Source organism: Streptopelia decaocto (assembly GCF_964273445.1).
Source record: "Streptopelia decaocto genome assembly, chromosome: 4".
Lineage (NCBI taxonomy): Eukaryota > Metazoa > Chordata > Aves > Columbiformes > Columbidae > Streptopelia > Streptopelia decaocto.
In genome coordinates this window covers 539,586-559,434 of record NC_138658.1, presented here as the reverse complement: position 1 = coordinate 559,434, position 19,849 = coordinate 539,586, and the positions used below count along the sequence as shown (strand labels likewise).

The following is a 19,849-nucleotide window of genomic DNA, read 5'->3' as shown; positions in this document are numbered from 1 at the left end:
AGTGTTCCTGGGGCAGTGCTCCTGGGGCAGTGCTCCTGGGGCAGTGTTCCGTGGGCAGTGTTCCGTGGGCAGTGTTCCGTGGGCAGTGTTCCTGGGGCAGTGCTCCGTGGGCAGTGTTCCGTGGGCAGTGTTCCTGGGGCAGTGCTCCGTGGGCAGTGTTCCTGGGGCAGTGTTCCTGGGGCAGTGTTCCGTGGGCAGTGTTCCTGGGGCAGTGCTCCGTGGGCAGTGTTCCTGGGGCAGTGCTCCGTGGGCAGTGCTCCTGGGGCAGTGCTCCGTGGGCAGTGTTCATGGTGCAGTGCTCCGTGGGCAGTGTTCCTGGGGCAGTGTTCCGTGGGCAGTGTTCCTGGGGCAGTGCTCCTGGGGCAGTGCTCCGTGGGCAGTGTTCCTGGGGCAGTGCTCCTGGGGCAGTGTTCCTGGGGCAGTGTTCCTGGGGCAGTGCTCCGTGGGCAGTGCTCCGTGGGCAGTGCGGCACAGCCGGGGAACAAGCGCCCGTTGCTGAGCGGGTGCGTGCAGGAGCCGCGGCGCAGCCCCGTCGTCCCGCCCGCAGCGCGGCCCTCGCTTGGCCTGTTCCCCGGGCTGCGCGCGCGAGCAGACCCGCAGACCCTGTTAGACCTGCACAGCCTGCCCAGCTTGAGACTAGAAATTAACCTGCAGTAGCCTTGAACTAGACACGCATTTGAACTGCCTGGAGAGGAAAAAAGTGAAGAGGGGGAATCTTTCCTGGAGCTATCCAAACAGCGGTGAGAGCGGCTGACTGCCCTGGCCCTGCCCAGATTCCTCCTGTAGAACTAGGGTTAGGCTGGATTGGTTTGTTTGCTGTCACAGTAACGCTACAATAAGGCAGAATTAAGGATCTGGCGCATTGTGCTGTCAGCCCAAGCAGCCGCGCTCCGGTGCGCCTGAGCCGAGCTGAGCCTGGGAAGTGCACTGATTCCCACTACGGTAGCTAACCTATGTCGCAAGTTCCAGTTACATGTGTAAAGCAGAAATGTAACCTACATTAAAATCCAATTTGACTTAAAATTCTGTGTACTTGAGGTTTGCTTCGAATCTGGATAAAAGTAATGTTTTATGTTTTTCATCTAATGGCTGTAAACTGTAGTAATAGAATAAAAAGTATTGAAAATCTGAGCTTCTGCCTGGTTCACCTGCATTTTGCTTTTCTTTAAAATATTTTCCTCGTTTCCATTGTTTTTACCATTCCTTGTTTTGGCTTTACCTTTTCACTGCGTTTTTCATTTGTTGGTTAAACTCGGTCTTCCTCCCCACCATGGCTTTTGTTTTTTATCACAAGTTCATGTGGCTCAAATCCAGATTGCGGCAGGCGGAGAAGGACCGGCAGCTGGCCCAGCAGGACAACCGGCTCTTCAAGCAGGAGTTCGGGGACAAAATCAACAGCCTCCAGCTGCAGGTGGAAGAGCTCTCCAGGCAGCGGTGAATAAATCCTTCTCGCTCTGCTTTCTGGGCTGTTCTGACTGCTGTCCGCAGAAACAGGGCGAGCACAGAAGGAAGCAGCGCTTGGGAGCGCAGAGACAAGAGTATTCTTAGAGGCCAGGCAGGCTTGACTTTGTGGAGGTGAAATGATTTGTGAGATGGCAAATCTTTTAATATGCGTGTCTTTAAAGTTACAACTAGAAAAATCGGATTGGAAGAAAATACAAAAGAACGGAGTGGTCAGCTCAGACCACCAGTGAAAGTACAGCCTTCTGTGGCCGAGCAGTTTCAGACACAGGTCGCTGATCATCTCTTGGGTGGCAATGGAACATGAGGATGTTTTTCTAAACGCGGAAAGATCCGAGGAGGCTTTCTGCACCTCCGGGTTTGTTGGGCGTCTGTGCACGGTCCTCCCTGTGGCAGCCCGTCGGAGGTCACAGGAGCTGGGCGGCGCTGGGGACGCCGGTGGACCCCGGAGTGCCCGGGCCGTGCTGCGGGTCAGGCTGCGCTCCGGGAGCCCGGGCGGCCAGCGCTGGAGGGCTCAGGAGCCAGGGCGGCGAGCCGGGTTGTCAGGCACACAGACGGTGCTGTGATCTTGCTGGTTTTTCCAGTTGAAATGGTGTCAGTTTTGCTGGGAGACAACCAAAAAGCTGGAGGCCCAATGCAGAGGACTTGGCGAGGGCTCTTCCCAGTTTCCCTGCAGTGCCATCACTTTACCAGTGCCAGGAAAAGAGAGAAACCCTCTTACCTTCAAATGGAGGGGCACCTCTCCTTCTGCAGGACAGGCCTTCTGTTTGTAGCCAGGTCACTGCAGTGAGTTGTGTAGAAGCACTGATGGATGCTTTTTTTTTCCTCCCCTTTTTGCCCCTGCTCTCCTGGCACGTGTCTTTTGTTCCTGCTTTAAAAAGGTTCTAGAGGCCACCACAAAGGCAGTGAGTGGCTTTTGCCAGAGACGGGCGCGAGGCCGGAGTGCCGGGCGGGCTCGGCGCCGCTCTCGGTGGCAGCGGGGAAGGCACCTTCCCGCAGATGCCCCCGCGCTGCGTCACTGGGGCTGGATTAGCGCGGCCACCGGGGCAAGCATTTCAATAGCTACGTGGTTAGTTTGTAAAAGACTTGCAGGTTTGGTTAACAAATTTCCCACAAAGCTGCTGGAATTAGATGAAAAACTTTTAGCTTTTCCATCCTGACATAATGTGGCTTAACAACTTATTGAGGGGCAGTTTCCAGCTCCTGAGCGGGGGTGCAGTTGCTCTGGGGAGGAGAGGATTCGGTAGCTCCCTGGCTCTCCGTGCCGAGTGTTCCAAAGCCTTTATTCCCAATTGCACCTCGTCATTCTAGGAGCCACCTCGAGCTGGAGCTGAAGCGGGAAAGAGACAGATGGTCCCAGGGTCACCAGCGCGTCCAAGAGAACAAACAAGGCGCCAAGGCCTGGCTGAGAGCGGTAAGTGACTTCTGTCTTCGCTGTGCTGCTTCAATATGGTTTCATTTTGCTTGTTTACTTTTCCTGAGCTTTATTAGGCCATAGATATAACGTACTCTTAATGTGCCACACTGAAAAGAGCTCTGGAACATCCTTTACATTCGCTAAATAGGTACTTTAATTATTTGAGCCTCACATGCAGGTTGCAGAGCTGGCCTGCAGCAGCCGGCTTTCCTGCTCGGGCTGGGGACCAAGAGCCTCGACAGCGACCGCGCTCTTCCTGCGGCAGTTTAACAAAACGGGCGTCGTGCGGGTCGGGTGCCGTGCGCCTCACAGCCAAAAGCAGGCTGGCTCGTTTTACTTTTTGCATCCTAATAAGGGAAATTCTCCTGAAAGAGGTAAATAGTAAAACTTGGAAGATCAAATGATCTTTTGTGGGCATCAGGCATCACTTTGTGTTCCTTTGGTGCTGCGTTGGTGAATTCAGTGCTTTTTACAGCCAAGCTCAGTGATCACCTCGAGAGAAAAACTCGCATTCCCCAAGTGAAGCTCCCTTTTTAGAAGTAAATTTGCCTTTGAAAGTGAAATCTGCTGTACAGCTTTTTCTGTAAAATGAAATGGGCTCTCTTGCTGGGAACTGGCAGTGAAACAGTTGTTCTGGAGGCAAAACGTGTAAGCATGAGAACTGGGAAGGAATAGGTGTTGTTTCAGAATTCTCACGTGCTGCTGCACTTCAGAGCTGCTTTCACTTGGCTCCCCTGGGCTGCTTAATTCAGGTGGTTTGGGTTCTTTAACCCATATTCCACATAATTTCGGAGAGGTTATTTACACATCATGGTTCATTTATCAAAGAGTCGGGTTTGCCGTAGCAGAACAGCTGCAGATCGGTGGAAGGAATGGGGAACCAGGTGCCATGCGGCTGGCCAGCAGCGATGGAAGCGAGAATCCCCAAGGCCTGAAGCAGCGGCCTGGTCCCAGAGCAGAGCTGCTGTGCGCCCAGCGGCAACGGCCGCCCGTGCGGGGTGTGGGAGCCGCTGCCCGTGCGGGAGCCGCTGCCCGTGCGGGGTGCGGGAGCTGCTGTGGGGTGCGGGAGCTGCTGTGGGGTGCGGGAGCCGCTGCCCGTGCGGGGCGCGGGAGCTGCTGTGGGGTGCGGGAGCCGCTGCCCGTGCGGGGCGCGGGAGCTGCTGTGGGGTGCGGGAGCTGCTGTGGGGCGCGGGAGCCGCTGCCCGTGCGGGGCGCCGGAGCCGCTGCCCGTGCGGGGTGGTGAAGGAAGCTGGGATGTCACCGCAGCTCCTCTGACCGGGGGACGTTTTGCTCTTGGCAGGATGGGAAGCTCAAAAACCCTGAAGAGAATGCTAAACCGAAGCAGCCGCCAAGAGAGGAAAACAGTGTCCTGCCACACAGGTACGGGGAAATCTTCTTTATGCCTCCTTTCGAAGTCCTTGTCCCCTTCTCTAATTTCGTTGCTGATGGGAAGTTTGGAATAGCTCAACTTTGCTGTCTAAGAAAGATTTTCCACCTCGCACCCTTTGTTGAGGTCTCCTGGCTTCGTTTTCGTAGCTAAAGGAAATGAGCAGGTTGTGCTGCTTGCCATCAGCACCTCTGGATCAGAAAAGCGCTCTCTCCCTTTTACCTCTCAACTTGTTTCTATAGAAATCTGCTGTTTTCCTAGTTTCCTTAATTAATGAACCTTCATAAACCAAATCCTGTGGAGAGCTGGACCTTGGGTACTTGTCTCCAGAGAGGGTGTCTCTGCTGGTGAGGGAAAGGGGAAGGGTTGGTGGATCAGTGGCATTTAGAGATAAAAAATAGTGGTTTCTGGGCAAAAATAGCAGCTGTTGGAGAAAAAGAACTCGAAATAATATTTCAAGAAGCTGGTTGTGTAAAAGTGCAGTTCAGCAGCGTGTTTCAAGCGGGGTGTTGCCGGTGCAGAAGAGCCGTGTGAGCGCGGGACAGCGGGGCGGCGACAGCCCGTCCGGTCTCTGACCGTCCCTGTGCACACGCGGCGCCCGGCCCGGCGTGCGGAGCGCGGGCCGAGAATAGCACCGGCTCAACTAAATCTGCTTTAGCAGGTATTAAAAACCTCCTAGGCATTAGGTGCTTTTAGCCCTGGTTCACCTTGAGCGCCCAGGCCCGTGAGTACCAGCCTGCCAGCTTATCTGCGAGGCTTTGGAGCGCGGTGGTGCTGTTCCTGCTCGCAGAAATGGTCGGGGCTCCACCGTTTTGCAGTAACACATTTAGAGCTAGTTTTAAACTGTTTGCACTATCTAAATAGTCTTGAATGTGTCCGTGCTCCATTTTCCATGCTCTTCTGAAGGCATTTTCCCAGTTTTGCTGCTGCTCTTCCCCTGTGCCCAGGAGCGCAGCCCGTCCCCGCAGCGCCGCCCGCTGCCGCCCGTCCCCGCGGCGCCGCCCGCCGGTCCCCGCCCGTCCCCGCAGCGCCGCCCGCTGCCGCCCGTCCCCGCGGCGCCACCCGCCTGTCCCCGCCGGTCCCCGCAGCGCCACCCGCCTGTCCCCGCCGGTCCCCGCAGCGCCGCCCGCCGGTCCCCGCAGCGCCACCTGCCGGTCCCCGCAGCGCCACCCGCCTGTCCCCGCCGGTCCCCGCGGCGCCGCCCGCTGCCGCCCGTCCCTGGCCGGCCGACCCAGCCTGCCAAGGCCTCGTCTCCCGGGAGCAGGCTGGGCAGCCTCCTTCTAAAGAACTAACCCAAAAATCGCTGTGGGTAGGATTCGAAAACCAGGATGAGGGCATTTGCTGATACTCCCGATGTTTTTATTAGACACGGCGGTGGCTGAAGCGCCAGCTCCAAGTGACGGTGTCCTTCTCTTGCAGGTCACCGAGCAGCACGCAGGAGGAGCAGGTTGGTGATGTCTTCTCTTGCTTTGAACTGCAGGGGTACCGAGGAGCTCTGGAGCTGCTGCGGCACCTTCCTTGGCCCGAGTACCCTGACGTTTGTGCTTTGGGTTTTGCTTTTGAGGGCATTTGTCTGCAGAGGCTGTAGCAGCAATTGTTCCCTATTTTGTTCTGGTTTTCCATACACATCAAGCTGACCAGCGTGTCCTTTCTGCCCTGGCCAAGCATGGGCAGAGCCGCAGCCACGGGCCGCTGCAGCACTCCCTGGGGGTCCTGCTGCTGGCATTGCTGCAGTTGTCAGCTCTTTTCCCACGGAAAAGTGCTGAGTTCCTGCGCTGTTGCTGGCCCCGCAGCGCTGAGCTCAGCCGCCAGGGAGCCGTGCGCTCCCGGGAGCCGCGGCACGGAGCCGCGGCACGGAGCCGCAGCAGAGTCGCAGCATGGAGCTGCAGCATGGAGCCGCAGCACAGAGCTGCAGCATGGAGCCACGGCACGGAGCCGCGGCACGGAGCTGCAGCATGGCTGTGTGCGAGCCACCACGTCTGGTCTTTTCCCTGGGTTTAGGAGCGGCCGTCGGGACGCGGGAGCGCCGAGGTCTGCCAGCTCTGCCGGGAGGAGAGCAGCCGCAGCCAGGAGAAGGTAACCGCAAGGACTCGTGTTGTCATCTCTGCCGTATGGGGGATGGACGTTTCCTCTTATTTTTGTTATCAAATGGCACAGATTTGGTACCGGTGACTTGGGACAAAGAAACGAGCCCTTTGCTCAAGTCCACTTTACCCTTAAGGCAAATGTATGAAATGGAGGTCACCTGAGGGTTCCCCGGCCTGCTCTGGCTTCACTGGTTTATTGCTTCGTGCCTTTTTAGCTACATGATTTTTTATTTCCGGGACCAAACAGAAGAGAGAATAGGAGAGGTTAACACTTGTTTCTACACTCGAGCACCTTGCCTCTTTCTCGTTTCTGTTGTTTGTGGTGGCTGCTCCTCCCTGGTGTCCCAGTCCAGCTCCAGGGGCTGCAGGGCAGTTGCGGCACAGGGTGCTGGGCAACAGCGCTGCCTCAGGCAGACTGTTCTGCCTGGGAACGCTGCAGGAGTTCTGGTCTTTGCCAGCCCCGTGTTTGCCTTGAGAAAACACATGGGTTCAAAGCAAAGCAAATCACCCAGTTTTACATCCAACATTGATACATTTCCAAATGTATGCACACATTTAAATACAGCTCTCAGGGCAGCCTTGTTCAGTGTATTTGTGTGGCCAGACTCCATACACCTCTTGCGACAGAATGTGAGGCGTAACTAGACTGAATGGATGAACATTTGAGTGGTTCCTTACTGGGAACTCAGACCTGCCTCAGCACAAGCCGTCCCCTGCTCTGCTCCGGCCCAGGGAGCTGCTAGAGCCTGGGCCTGAGCGCGGGAGCAAACTGCTGGCCCTACGGGGGGCAAGAGCCGAGTTTTTAAGCATCTTTCTGTAGCCCGGTAGAGTATTTGCATTGACTGAGTGTTAATGAGAGAGAACATAACATTTCTTTTGTGTTGTTTCTGTCTTGAGCATCTCTTTTTGTGTTTCAGAACGTCTGCAAGAGCTGCGGCGGGGTCTTCTGCGGAGCCTGTTCGGCGCACGAGCTGCCCCTCCCCTCCAGCATCAACCCCGAGCGCGTGTGCGACCGCTGCCACGCGCGGCTCCTGCGGCAGTACGCGGGCAGCCCCGCGCAGGCCGCGCCGCACGCAGACAAGTAGCTGCAGCGGCGGCGCTTCTGGAGCCATTCGGGGAACGTGAAGACACTCGCCTCTGTTCTTTGGAGGTCAGAGGGGAGGCAGCTTCATGGTGTTGAGTGTTGTGCAACTAAAACAGAGCAGCCCGAGCCTTCCCTGTACAAAAACCCTGTACAAAGCTCAGACCGAGCTCGTCTGGGAGCTGCTCTGGGACCCCGTGTGACGGCCCCGCGGTGTGCGCGGCAGCCCCAGCGCCGCGAGAGCCGAGCTGTGTCTGCGGCGTCTGTGCCAGCGGGGAGCGTCCGTGTCCCCGCGTGTGTGACCGCGTGCTGCTGCTGAGCAAAGGCTCCGAGAGCAAAACGGGAGCCTTTTTAATCCTCACATCTGGCTGCACTTGAAACATCATCCCCCCTTTCCCGTTGCGTCGGACAATGCGGCTCCGCCGCGCTGCTCAGGGCCCGGCGTCGAAGGGCAGGTGAGGTGCCAGCGAACACTCGGTGCCTTTGGCTCAGCGCCCCGGCCGCGGCCCTGCTCTGCGGACCAGTATCGCCGAATCAGCGCTGGGAAGGTTCTCCCGTGTCAGGGGCGTGCGGGTGGGGAGGGGGCGGTTTTGGGGTGCAGGATGCGAGCCCTGGGGAGCTGCCCTGCCCGGGCACAGAGGTGCCTCGGGGGCCCAGCCCCACAGCCGGACTCCCCAGCGCTGAAATAGCAAATCCTCCTCACCGCACGGTCTAGGGCCTCTGGTACCCACCGCTCCCCCTTGCACACGTCAAAAGGTCATTTCAGCAAACCTGGTGTTTCACTTTTTGTTGTTAGATCAAAAGGAAGGCAAGATGCAATCACAATGTTTTCCACCTCCTTGAAATCTGAATTTGAAACACCATTTAAAGCGGTTTCGCAGCTGATGCTGCATCACTGTTTGTTCTGTTACCTCAAGGATTGTGACTCCAGAAGCAGGGCTTTCTCCCTCGTAAGGCACGCAGCACGGCCCAGTTTGGTCTGGTTTGCACTGGAATCCTACTTCAGTCTTCAAGACCACGGAATGTTTTGTAGCCCATAGCAAACTGCTGTATTTATATGTGACAAATGCATTTGGGTTTGTACAAATGTTATTAGGGGTTAGTGGTTAAATTCCTCTGAGGGGATTTTCTGGAACCGCATCACCAAGCGTGTCAGAGCTGTGGTTACGTACGTGGTTGGTGCTAGAGCCTGTCCAGGAGTTACTCTGTTCTAGTGGGAGAACACGCGAGTTCTCCAGCTCCTCTGGGTGCCCTTTGGAGCCAGAGCACTTCACTGCGGGGGCAACTTCAAATAGTTCTTGGTTTCTGATTTTGTTTTCCCCTCTTGTAATCAGCACCTGCACTTCCTGGCAGCTGTCCCTTAAGGTAGAGCAGGAATTGGGAATAGTGTTGCAGTTTGAGAAGCCTGGAGTTCAAGTGTGGGCACGCTGCTTTCAAGGCCTGAGACACCAGAGAAGATACTGCATTTATTGAACAGTTCTGTGTCCATACTGTACACATTTATGAGATGGCAAATTTCCTGCATCCAAACCCAGAGTGACTCATCGCCCAGAAGAAAGTGGGACCCACACAATTCCATGTTGGAGGGTTAAACTGGAATCCAGGCGCTTACTGTACATCATTTTAGTGCCGGTAGGTGCAGCTTTTGCAGCTCCAGGGCCCGTCTGTGAGCTGTACCTGGCCCTGGACTCCGCCGGCGGGTCCCTGCGGTCACAGGTGGCACCGCCGAGCAGCCCCCGGGCAGGCGCCGCGACCCCTGGGAATGGAGCCGCGGCTGCCGTGAGGCGCAGCAGCGTCGGGAGGTCACACAGCTGTGCCAGCTGTGCCAGCTGTGCGGCACCAGCCCCTCCCTGCTCTCCTGGCCCCCGGGGGTGTCTGCTGGGCACAGCTGGACGTTTCGCCTCGTGATGCTGCGCCTGTCCCAGGCTCGTTTGCTCAGGTGCTGCTGGTGGTGCGGGAGCGTGGGTTCACACCTGGATGTTTGGGGGGGTGGGAGGGAAGGCTTTTTTTTTCCCCAATGTTTTTTGTTCCACACAAAAATAAAAACCTGATCATCTGTATCCCGTGTCCCAAGTGGTCTTTCCATCCCATTCTGCTCCACTACGTGTTTGAAAGCGTTTCACAACCGCTAACGGGGGACAGATGTGCAGGGGGATGAACATCGGCTGCACCGCACAGCGCACCCGCTGCCTTCTGCCAGGAGGAGCTGAACTGGGTCTGGTTTTGTTAGGTGCTGTGTTCCGGTAACGCCTCCGCAGCAGCACGCAGCTGGAGACACACCTGCTGTGCTGCTGCCTCCCCATTCCTCCAGTGCAGCTGCTGCTGCAACAGCCAATCTTTCCACAGGGTATCAACAGAATTTATTACATTTATTACACAATCCTAAAATGTATACAGTGTATCTTTGTTACTGAACAGCAACGCTCACGCTCGATCTTCATGCTCGTACCCACGGAATGTGTTCACTTTGGCCTAAAATGAAAGAAAAAAGATAAATCACTGCCCTGCTTGCTGCTTTCCTGCAGTTCTTTCCTTGTGAGCCTCAAGGAGATACACAGGCTACATGCAACAACGATCCCAAAACTCTCCCAGCACGGGACAGCCCGTGTAACCATCACAGCCTGGTTCTGAAACAGCACATGGATTAAAAACGAACCAAAACAAAACCAAAAAAAACCCCAAATGGACCCAAACCAAAACAACAAAACCAAAACAAACCCAAACAAGAGCCACCAGTACCCCCAGAAACCCCAAACCTGACCAATGTTATTTTGTCAAGCTCGTTGTCTGTGACGATACAGCAAAAGCCTGACTGTCACCCAGCCCTGGCCAGCGTGGAGCCATTTCCACGCCAGGGACACCCCGCTCCGAACCTGGAGCCGCTCGCGCCAGCGGTTTTATGGGGAGTGAACTGCAAAGCCGCACCAGCCCCCGGGCTCTGGAGGGGCACGTCCTGCCCGGCCGGGCCCCAGCACCACAGTTCCTGCTGCGGACCCTGCGTTTGCAGGCCAGAGCGCCTGGGCCCCATCCCAACCCGGGTAAGGTGCGACACTCACCCTCAGCCACTCGGATGTCTCTCCTGTGAGCTCCATGAAATACAAGGTATCAGCGATAACAAGCCTGAGGCAGCCGTTGTTAACAATGGGAAATGAGCAACAGGGAAGAAAGGATGCACTCACCAAAGCTGCGGCCGCGCCGCTGTCACGAGCAGTTCTGGTTTGCCTTTGGGTGTCCGTTCAGGAATAATTCGACGGCACTGCACTCTGGGGAACAATGTGAGAGGCAGGCTGTGTAATGTGAACAAGAGCGCTCTTTCCACGGGGCCTGGCAGCAGCGGCCGAGCTGTGCCCAGCGCCCGGGCTGTCAGACCCGCTCTGTACTTACGCAGCCGCGACCCCTCCCTGGCCATGGCGGCCTCCGCGTCCTCGCGGCTCTCAAAGTGCACGTCCGCCTGTCCCGCGGCGTCTCCATGGCAGTTGTATTCCACCACGATCCTCGTGGGCTTCAGGGGAGCAAAGAACTGAACGGAGGAAAACAACCAGGTTTGGTGTGACAGAAACAACAGAGCAGTAACGTGCTCTTCCACTGAGAAACGTGGTGTTTTACTCAGGAAACATGTGCAGCTGTGGGGGTTCCGAGCTCTTGAGCAGCACAAGCCCCCTTCTCTGGGCGGGGAGGCCGAGGGACACCCAAATCAAGTGTCCCCTGGGCGCAGCTGCCACCCTCCGCAAGCTCCTGGCAGAGCAGTTCTTCACCGAGCAAAAATCCCCATGCAGCACGTGTTCTGTGCACATCAAAGCCATTGAGTGCTGGTATGCTGGCTCTGTGATGCTGTAGACTATTAAAACAAAGTACATTTAATAGTAAACCATTCTGGAGTTCATTGCTGTACGGTCAGCTACTCTGAAACGTAACGGGCGGAGGGGCCGGCGCAGCCTGTCGCCCGTTCCACGTACAGCGTGTTGCGGCTGTGCCCACAGCGCGGGGCCGGCGCAGCCTGTCGCCCGTTCCACGTACAGCGTGTTGCGGCTGTGCCCACGGCGCGGGGCCGGCGCAGCCTGTCACCCGTTCCACGTACAGCGTGTTGCGGCTGTGCCCACGGCGCGGGGCCGGCGCAGCCTGTCGCCCGTTCCACGTACAGCGTGTTGCGGCTGTGCCCACGGCGCGGGGCCGGCGCAGCCTGTCACCCGTTCCACGTACAGCGTGTTGCGGCTGTGCCTGGCGCAGGGCGGCCCGGAGCCCGTCACCCTCGGCAACAGCACCGCCCAGTTCCCAGCACAGCCGGCAGCCCTGCGGCACCGGGGGCTGACAGGCATGGGTCAAGCACAAACCTTAAGTCACTTCATCTGTAACAATTAATTAAAGGTCTGCAGTGGTAATGAGAAGCTAACTTCATTCCCAGTTTTCCTGTTACTCACATTGATTATGTCCTGGGCACTAGTCTGGGTAGGAAAACCCCTCATGTGGACAAAGTGCAGTGGTGACGAGACGCTCTCGGGTTCTGCAATGTGCGCAGGCCTCTCTGTTTCCTCTCTGCACACTTCTGTGGAATGGAGGAAACCCCGTCACTCGTGGTTCCAGTTCCCACCTCCCTCACAGGGACACTGTAGCCACGCAGGGTCACGCTCACGGCAGACAACGAGGGTAAAATGAAGGTGCCCTAAAGAACACGCAGGACACAGAGGGACTCACGAGTTTCTCCTGCGGCATCAGAACTTGCCGTGTCGCTCCATCGCCTTTCTTCAGAAACAGACTCATGTTCTTTCCTCACTTTGGGGTAGGTCACTGGCTGCCTGTGGTAAGGCACGTGCCTTTGCATTTGATGCTTTCTACTGACGTACACTTCTATGTATCTAGAATTAAAGGAAAAGGTTACACAGCACATCTCGCGCCTCCGCAAAGAGCTCACGGGTTTGAGAAGGTTCCGTTACTTCAGGACCTGCTCCTGTTTCAGCCCCACTCGTACCAGGTGTGACAGCCACGCATGGCAAGCAACAGCTCTGAATAATCCACTCATTTAAATTGCACCCTGATTTCTATGAAACCCTTTTTGAAGTTGCAATGACGGCTCCTCTGTATAACCCCCCACGCTGCGGACGCGCTACCAGCGGGGCCCGGGCAGCGGCTTTTGTTCACAGTGTACTCAAAGCTTTTGTAGAATAAATAACACTCACACAAGCCAAAATTATGTTTAGTTCCAGAAATAAAAAAAATTGGTTAGTGAAACAAGCAGACACAGAAGATGCACAGGGTCATACTAAAAACTTCAGTAACGCCTTAAGCGTTTTATGTATTCGTATGAAATTGATGAGATAAAATGTAATGGGGGGACTGCGTGAAAGTTATGAGTGTAATGCACCACTGTGTAAAGCAGCATGAAGGGACTCCACCAAAATCCCCTTACACTGCGGAAAGAGTAAAATCCAAGCACTTATTTGCTTGGTGAGTGGATGTATAAAATTGTAACACACATTTCTAGCTCTGTGCTCCAGAGCCCCTTCCTTAGAGTCACTTCCCCAGCTGAGCCTCCCACAGGTTGAACTAAGGGTGTCACAGGAATGATGTGACGAAGGGGGTGGCACAACTGGACACGGCTCCAGGCTCAGCCATGAGCTCGGGCTCAGGCCGGACACGGCTCCAGGCTCAGCCATGAGCTCGGGCACAGGCCGGACACGGCTCCAGGCTCAGCCGTGAGCTCGGGCTCAGGCCGGACACAGCTCCAGGCTCAGCCTTGAGCTCGGGCTCAGGCCGGACACGGCTCCAGGCTCAGCCTTGAGCTCGGGCTCAGGCCGGACACGGCTCCAGGCTCAGCCATGAGCTCGGGCTCAGTGTCGGACACGGCTCCAGGCTCAGCCATGAGCCCGGGCTCAGGCCTGACACGGCTCCAGGCTCAGCCATGAGCCCGGGCTCAGGCCGGACACGGCTCCAGGCTCAGCCATGAGCTCAGGCACAGGCCGGACACGGCTCCAGGCTCAGCCATGAGCTCGGGCTCAGTGTCGGACACGGCTCCAGGCTCAGCCATGAGCCCGGGCTCAGGCCAGACACGGCTCCAGGCTCAGCCATGAGCTCGGGCTCAGGCCGGACACGGCTCCAGGCTCAGCCTTGAGCTCAGGCACAGGCCGGACACGGCTCCAGGCTCAGCCATGAGCTTGGGCTCAGTGTCGGACACGGCTCCAGGCTCAGCCGTGAGCTCGGGCCCAGCACTGGACATGGCTCCAGGCTCAGCCATGAGCTCGGGCTCAGGCCAAACACGGCTCCAGGCTCAGCCGTGAGCTTGGGCCCAGCACTGGACACGGCTCCAGGCTCAGCCTTGAGCTCGGGCACAGGCCGGACACGGCTCCAGGCTCAGCCGTGAGCTCGGGCCCAGCACTGGACACGGCTCCAGGCTCAGCCATGAGCTCGGGCTCAGGCCAGACACGGCTCCAGGCTCAGCCATGAGCTCAGGCACAGGCCGGACACGGCTCCAGGCTCAGCCTTGAGCTCGAGCTCAGGCCGGACACGGCTCCAGGCTCAGCCATGAGCTCAGGCACAGGCCGGACACGGCTCCAGCCATTGCTGGATAAATCAGACAAGAACAATGATTGAACACAAGGTGACAGCGGGACTGGACAACAGTTTCTTGGCCCATGACAGATGTGTGAGCTCAGGTGCGCGGGTCAGATCAGTTCATGATCTAGCGAGATCAAAAATAAAAGAGCCGATTGAGAATTAATTAAATGTAATTAATGAATTAATTAGTGAATTAATTAATGAATTAATTAATAATTTAATTAATTAATTAATTAATTGATTGATTGATTGATTCGGGAGGTCAAGAAAGTATGTCAGGTAATTCAATTATAGGGTACCCCCAAAGAGCAGCTGTTTCAACATGGGCGGGTGTAAATAAAAGGAGGGGCAGATGGGAAACAGGAAGCTGATGCTGTGCACTGTGAGTGGCAGTCTGGGGAGGGCTCTCGGGGTCTGCTGGTCAGAAAGAGCTCACTGGGGTATTTAGGGAAAATCACCAGCCTGATGAGGTTAAAAGGAGAGTTTTCTTTCCCCCAAGTGCAGCTCAGGATTTTGGGAAAAAGCTGTTTATGCTTCTGCTTGAGAGAAGAGAGGATTTTGTGCAAAGCTAATGGCACAGGGCTGAGTGCTTTGGCACGAGGCTGTGAAACGCGGATTCCTGAGGAAGGAGAAGAACGGCCCCCAGGTGTGAGGGCTCACCGGAGCGGCCACCAACGGTGCCCCAGCCACACGGGAGCAGAGGTGAGCGGGGACTGTGTCTGTGCAACGTCCCTCCGGGGACACCGAGAGCCTGATACGGGCTGAAGGGAGGGGGCTGAACTGTGGGACGCGTGGGGGGCGCCTGGGAATTCAGCCGGGCGAGTGTCTGCGTCTGTGACCGGGCAGGGGGAGTCCCCCCAGCGCTGCCCCCTCCCAACGCCGTCGCCCGGGTTTGCTGGGACGAGGCTGCTGTCGGGAAAACTTAAAAAACAAAACACAAACAAACAAAACCCCAAACAAAATAAACCCAAGCAAAAATCAAAATAAACCCCCCACTTTCTCTGATAGGCCCAAATTTCCTGTGCGCTATAAGTGTTGAGGGCGCCTCTGCAGAGCACAGGAGCCTCTAAACGGCTTCATCTGTTTTTCTCCGATTTTGTCAAGGTTCTATAAGGAAAAAAAAAAATCACCAAAGGAGGCAGCACTTGGGCTGTACAGAGTATTTATGCAGAGTGTTTTGGAGAACAATATTAAAATAAAAATGTTATAAGCCACAAAGTAACAGTCTGAGAAAGATGTAGCCGTGACTTGTGAAATTTGAAGCTAAGATCTGGGTGCTGGGTATGAGGAGCGTTGAGCACAACAGCGTGGTCCATAATACGGAGCAGGCCAGCCAAGCGCGGCCTGACCGTGCGCTGGGAGCCCCGCAAGCACGTACCTATTGCCCATGTACTCCCTGTGCCGCGACAGGGCTTTAGCCGCCATGTCCGGAGCCGCGAACTGCACGAACGCTTCTCCCGTTCTTCTCTCTCCCCGGTAGACGAAGGCTATGTCTGTTATTTTCAAACCTGTACAAGGGTGGCAGAAGGAGGCATTCGCACTGTCAGGAACTTGTGCCATAGCTCTAAGAGCCCTCTCTTCCCCTTCTGCTTTTTGGCAAGCTTATCCAGCAGTTCCCTAGTGCTGAAACGACTGCTCATGCTGACCAAAATACTTTAAAAACTTGTTTAAATTTCAATTTATTAGATTTGGCTCAGTCGGTTTTCACAGAAGCTTTAACTGCCAATAATGAATTCACTTGAGGCTTCAAGGAACTACAAAAACAACAAATGAATTCAAGTTCTAGACAAGGAGGTCCAGGGCACAAATGTTCTGGGATATTATGGTAGCTTTTTCTCCATCTCTTTAAAACCCAGGTCCAACCAACTGCACGTGTTTGTGCTGTGTGGTTAGGGAGCCTGTAATCCAGTAGAGTGCCGCATGTGCCACGACACAGTGCACACCGGCCGGGCTCCTGCACTCATTTTTCAGGATGCCTTTTTGTACCTTTTTACCTTCTCAAAGGCTCTCCCCAAGCTCCTAAAGAAATAGAAGTAGTTGCTCTAAAACGCTGCCCATGTAGTTTCATTGTGATAACTGTGCTACTAGATTCCTTTAAACATAATTAATGGCTATCAGTTCAAAAGTTGATTGTTGGTGGCCTTTGCTTTTGGTGTCGTGTTGGTTATTAAAGCTGGAGGCCTCTGTGTGTGTGCACACCTGGACTGCAAGAAGTTGGTGGGCAGAACTGGTTTTGGTTCAGTCTAAAACCTAAACTTTACCTAAATTAATTTGTCAATTAATTTTGCCAAGCCTAGAGAGGCCTATTTCCTAAGGAAGGCGGCAGCAGCGCTGGAACGCCCAGCACGGGGTGTGCGACAGGTGTGCTCAGCTGAGAGCCGGTGCAGTTCAGCATCAACACCAGGGAAGAGCCGCTCACTGGGAAAAAAACAAATGTTTACAGTGGTGAATATGATCTTGCCACTATGATCACACATCTGTGAATACCTGTGCTGTATACATTTGTACTTTAACTATCATGCAGATGTTTATTTCCTCTCCTGACTTTGCCAAATTATGCACTGGTAGCAACCCAATCGCAGAGAATAGGATCCAGGTGCCTCTCTTTCCATGGCAGCCCCCAAAGAGTGCTGTGAGCACTGATCCCAGCTTAGGCCTGCAGAAAGCCACAGGTGCAGGAAAACACTGCAGCCAAAAGCTTGTCCAGAGAGCTTTAGCTGCTTTTAGCTGCAGGGAGGCAGCAGCTCTGTAGGGTGTTGAAGGCTGCACATGTGATTTTGCAGTTGTCCTTCACAAGAAACAACAGCCCAGCAAAGCGTGAATGTGGAGGAGTAAACACCCCTTAACAGGAGAGCACAGACTAGGCCGAGTTACCTGAGAAAAACTCGGCGATGTCATCCTCGGTGGAGCTGAACGGCAGGCCCCTGAGCATGACCACCCCGTCATTGATGGCCTGGGACTCGTCCCGCAGGCTCTGCAGCAAGCTCTCCACATCACTGTCGTGTACTTCAAACACTGCGGGCGAGACGGGCACACAACAGTTTCCCGTGGCTGTGCACACGAGGTGCCACCCTGCAGGCTGCCTTGTAAGGCAGCGTCCCCCCGCCCCAAAACCTGAGGAGGTCTCTTCTCCCACCCTCCCCAACCAGCAATGGCACCCCTTGCTGCATGAGCCACTTTGCTTTTCCTGCCTGGTCTAGGAATTATGGCTTAACAGTGCCTTGTTTGCCAATTTGTTGCTCTGTTCTAGGTGCTGCACCTCTCCACTCTGCCCCCTCACACCAGGCTGTTCTATTAGTCAGCAGTTCTTATTCACTTTATCGTGAGTTTTCTTCCAACGTAAGCTGCGTCATTTCAAACCCACCTTTCACGTAGCGCGGGCCCATGTACCGCAGGTGCTTCTCCAGTGCTCTCTGGACATCTGCTTTCGACTCCAGCTCGATCAAGGCGTCTCCCCTGCGTCTCCCATCCCTGTTTAAGAGGAAGTGTATGCCGTTCTCACCGTTTCGAATTCTACAGCCTAGAAATCAGGGAACACACGATACAGAAACAGATGCAACTGCATCAAATGCGGGGGTCTTCCAACTGAAGTTAAAAAATGAATATTCTGTGTATAGCGCTTTCCCTCAGTGGTGCAAAACAGTGTCCTGAAACAAAGGCTATGAGACTCCTGTTTCTAACCTTAGCTCTAAAACACAACACGGAGAAGCTCATTTGATGTCCTTTAGCTTCCACAGCTGTATAACTGTAAAATTCCTTTCCCCGTGTTGTTGGAAACTACTTGTTTCTGAGGTACTGGACACCTGGAACAAATACTGCAGTCTTTCAGTCATACTCTGCCCGCTGTATTTTCTTTCCCCTCAGAACGCGAACTGACTTGATTTAGCTCAACAGGTTGTTAAAACATTTAAGAACTTGGATCTGACTATCTGTGACTATTCTGTAAGGATGCATCCTAATATTACAGTACGGAAGGATCAGTCCTGCACAAGCCTATTAGTGGGGCTCCAAAAGCAGCACTGCAGTTTTAACTAATGAATTCTCGAGACCCTTCAGTTAGTTTAAAGGAGGGCAGCGGGGAAAAGCCACCATAGCGGCGTTCCGAGGAGCCACCTGAAACTGGATCCGCGCAGAAACATGGAGTAAGAAGGGAAAGGCATGGTCAGCTGAACGTGAAACTCCATCCTGATGAGTTTCTAGTCATCCTCCAGCAGTTAGGAGGTAATTATTTGTTTTATACGCATAAATTGTGAATAGTTTTACAGTAGTATTAACAACTGATCTTTCTTTAGCTAATGGTTTTTTAAATATTTTTTCTGTAAACTTATAGCAAGCTATTAGGTTCAATAGCAGCACACGGAACAGTTACACAGGAACATTAACTCCCTTACTGTCAAAGAAGGTGAGCACGTCTTCCTCCGTGCAGGAGAAGGGGAATCCCTGTGCCCTGACGAGGAACACGCCGTCGTTTTCTGCCTGAGGCGGCTCGTGCTCCCGCTCCGGGCGGTGACCGTCCCGCGGCGGCGCGTCCGGCACCTGCACCGACCAGAGAACACGCACGATGGCGGCGCCGGGCCCACGGAGCCGGGTCCGTGCGCGTCCCGGCGGGGCCGGCCGTGCAGCGGGGGAGCGGGCGGCACATGGCGCGGGCTGCGGCCGCCGCGCCCGGCCGGGGGTCGGCACCCGGGCCCTGCCCGCTCGTGCCCTCCCGCCCCACGGGCACGGCCCGGCCCCACGGGCACGGCCCGGCCCCGCCGTCCCGCCGCCGACACCCGCACCCGTCCGGCCCGCGGGGTCCTCTCGGTCCCCCCCGCGCCGCCATCTTAGGCCCGTCCCGGCCTACCTGGCTGTACCGGCGGAGCGCGGCGCGGAGCGGGGCCGCAGCCCGCGGCGGGACCGGGAGCAGCCCCAGCCCCGGGCCCAGGCCGGCGGCGCCGGGGAGGCCGCGGGCGGGCGGCGGGCGCAGCCAGGGCGGCGGGCGGCGGCCCAGCAGCAGCACGGCCAGCCCGCGGCGCGCTGCGGCGGCCATGAGCGACGGACGGAGAGCGCTCCGCCTTCCTTCCCAGGAGCCGCCGGGCTCCGCGGGACGGGCGCCCCCTGCCCGGGACGCGGCGCCGCTGCCGGCCGGAGGTGAGCAGGGCGGGTCGGTCCCCGCGCCGGCCGGGTCCGCGGGACGGCGGCTCCGAGTGCCGCGCTGTGGGTGGCACCGCGCCGGGCTCGGCGGGCGCGGCGGGTCGAGACAAGTTGTTACTGCCTTATGCTGGCTTAGAATTTCTGACTCTTTTTTTTTTTCCGTTTTTATAAATAAGAACAGGAAGGAAAAAACCTACAACCCCACAGCGTATTAGCAGTGTCAAGTTTTAAGTGAGACTTAAGCACGACAACATTTCTTACACCCCTTCCCTGTAGACTCTAATAAGAGCTGATTTACCCCTCTGTGTTAGAGGCAGGACTGTCGTAACCGGTTTGCCAAGAACATGCAGCTTCCAGATGATCTGGAAAAGCAGCTGCTGCGTCTGTGCAAGAGAATACGGGGTCTCTGGAGCTGAGCGCTGCTGTTGGCTGTGGGACAAAGAGAATACGGGGTCTCTGGAGCCGAGCGCTGCTGTTGGGCTGTGGGACAAAGAGAATACGGGGTCTCTGGAGCCGAGCGCTGCTGTTGGGCTGTGGGACAAAGAGAATACGGGGTCTCTGGAGCCGAGCGCTGCTGTTGGGCTGTGGGACAAAGAGAATACGGGGTCTCTGGAGCCGAGCGCTGCTGTTGGCTGTGGGACAAAGAGAATACGGGGTCTCTGGTGCCGAGCGCTGCTGTTGGCTGTGGGACAAAGAGAATACGGGGTCTCTGGAGCCGAGCGCTGCTGTTGGGC

The 19,849-nt window shown here is 55.9% G+C and overlaps 2 protein-coding genes across 5 annotated transcripts in view; one reads left to right on the top strand and one right to left on the bottom strand.

Annotated features, from left to right (window-relative positions):
- The window catches only part of RUFY3 (RUN and FYVE domain containing 3), a 50,563-nt gene extending 41,833 nt beyond the window's left edge, over positions 1–8,730 (top strand). For 2 of the 4 annotated variants that reach the window (XM_082050712.1, XM_082050713.1), the window contains exons 13-18: positions 1,315–1,434; positions 2,773–2,875; positions 4,179–4,258; positions 5,685–5,712; positions 6,267–6,341; positions 7,270–8,730. In XM_082050712.1, the coding sequence (XP_081906838.1) occupies positions 1,315–1,434; positions 2,773–2,875; positions 4,179–4,258; positions 5,685–5,712; positions 6,267–6,341; positions 7,270–7,437 (574 nt within the window). In that variant the 3' untranslated portion in view covers positions 7,438–8,730. Of the gene's footprint in view, positions 1–1,294; positions 1,435–2,772; positions 2,876–4,178; positions 4,259–5,684; positions 5,713–6,266; positions 6,342–7,269 lie in introns of those variants that run through there. The other 2 variants (XM_082050714.1, XR_014183876.1) reach the window with 2 other exon arrangements.
- A 148-nt stretch (positions 8,731–8,878) lies between these two features.
- On the bottom strand, positions 8,879–19,026 carry GRSF1 (G-rich RNA sequence binding factor 1). The gene is made up of 10 exons (XM_082050723.1): positions 18,826–19,026; positions 18,374–18,518; positions 17,347–17,502; positions 16,857–16,997; positions 15,361–15,490; positions 12,126–12,286; positions 11,852–11,976; positions 10,818–10,953; positions 10,613–10,696; positions 8,879–9,905 (listed from the first exon to the last, which is right to left on the bottom strand). The coding sequence occupies exons 1-9, from the start codon at positions 19,009–19,011 to the stop codon at positions 10,635–10,637; spliced, it is 1,242 nt and encodes a 413-aa protein (XP_081906849.1). The 5' UTR covers positions 19,012–19,026; the 3' UTR covers positions 8,879–9,905; positions 10,613–10,634.
- Positions 19,027–19,849: the final 823 nt, after the last annotated feature.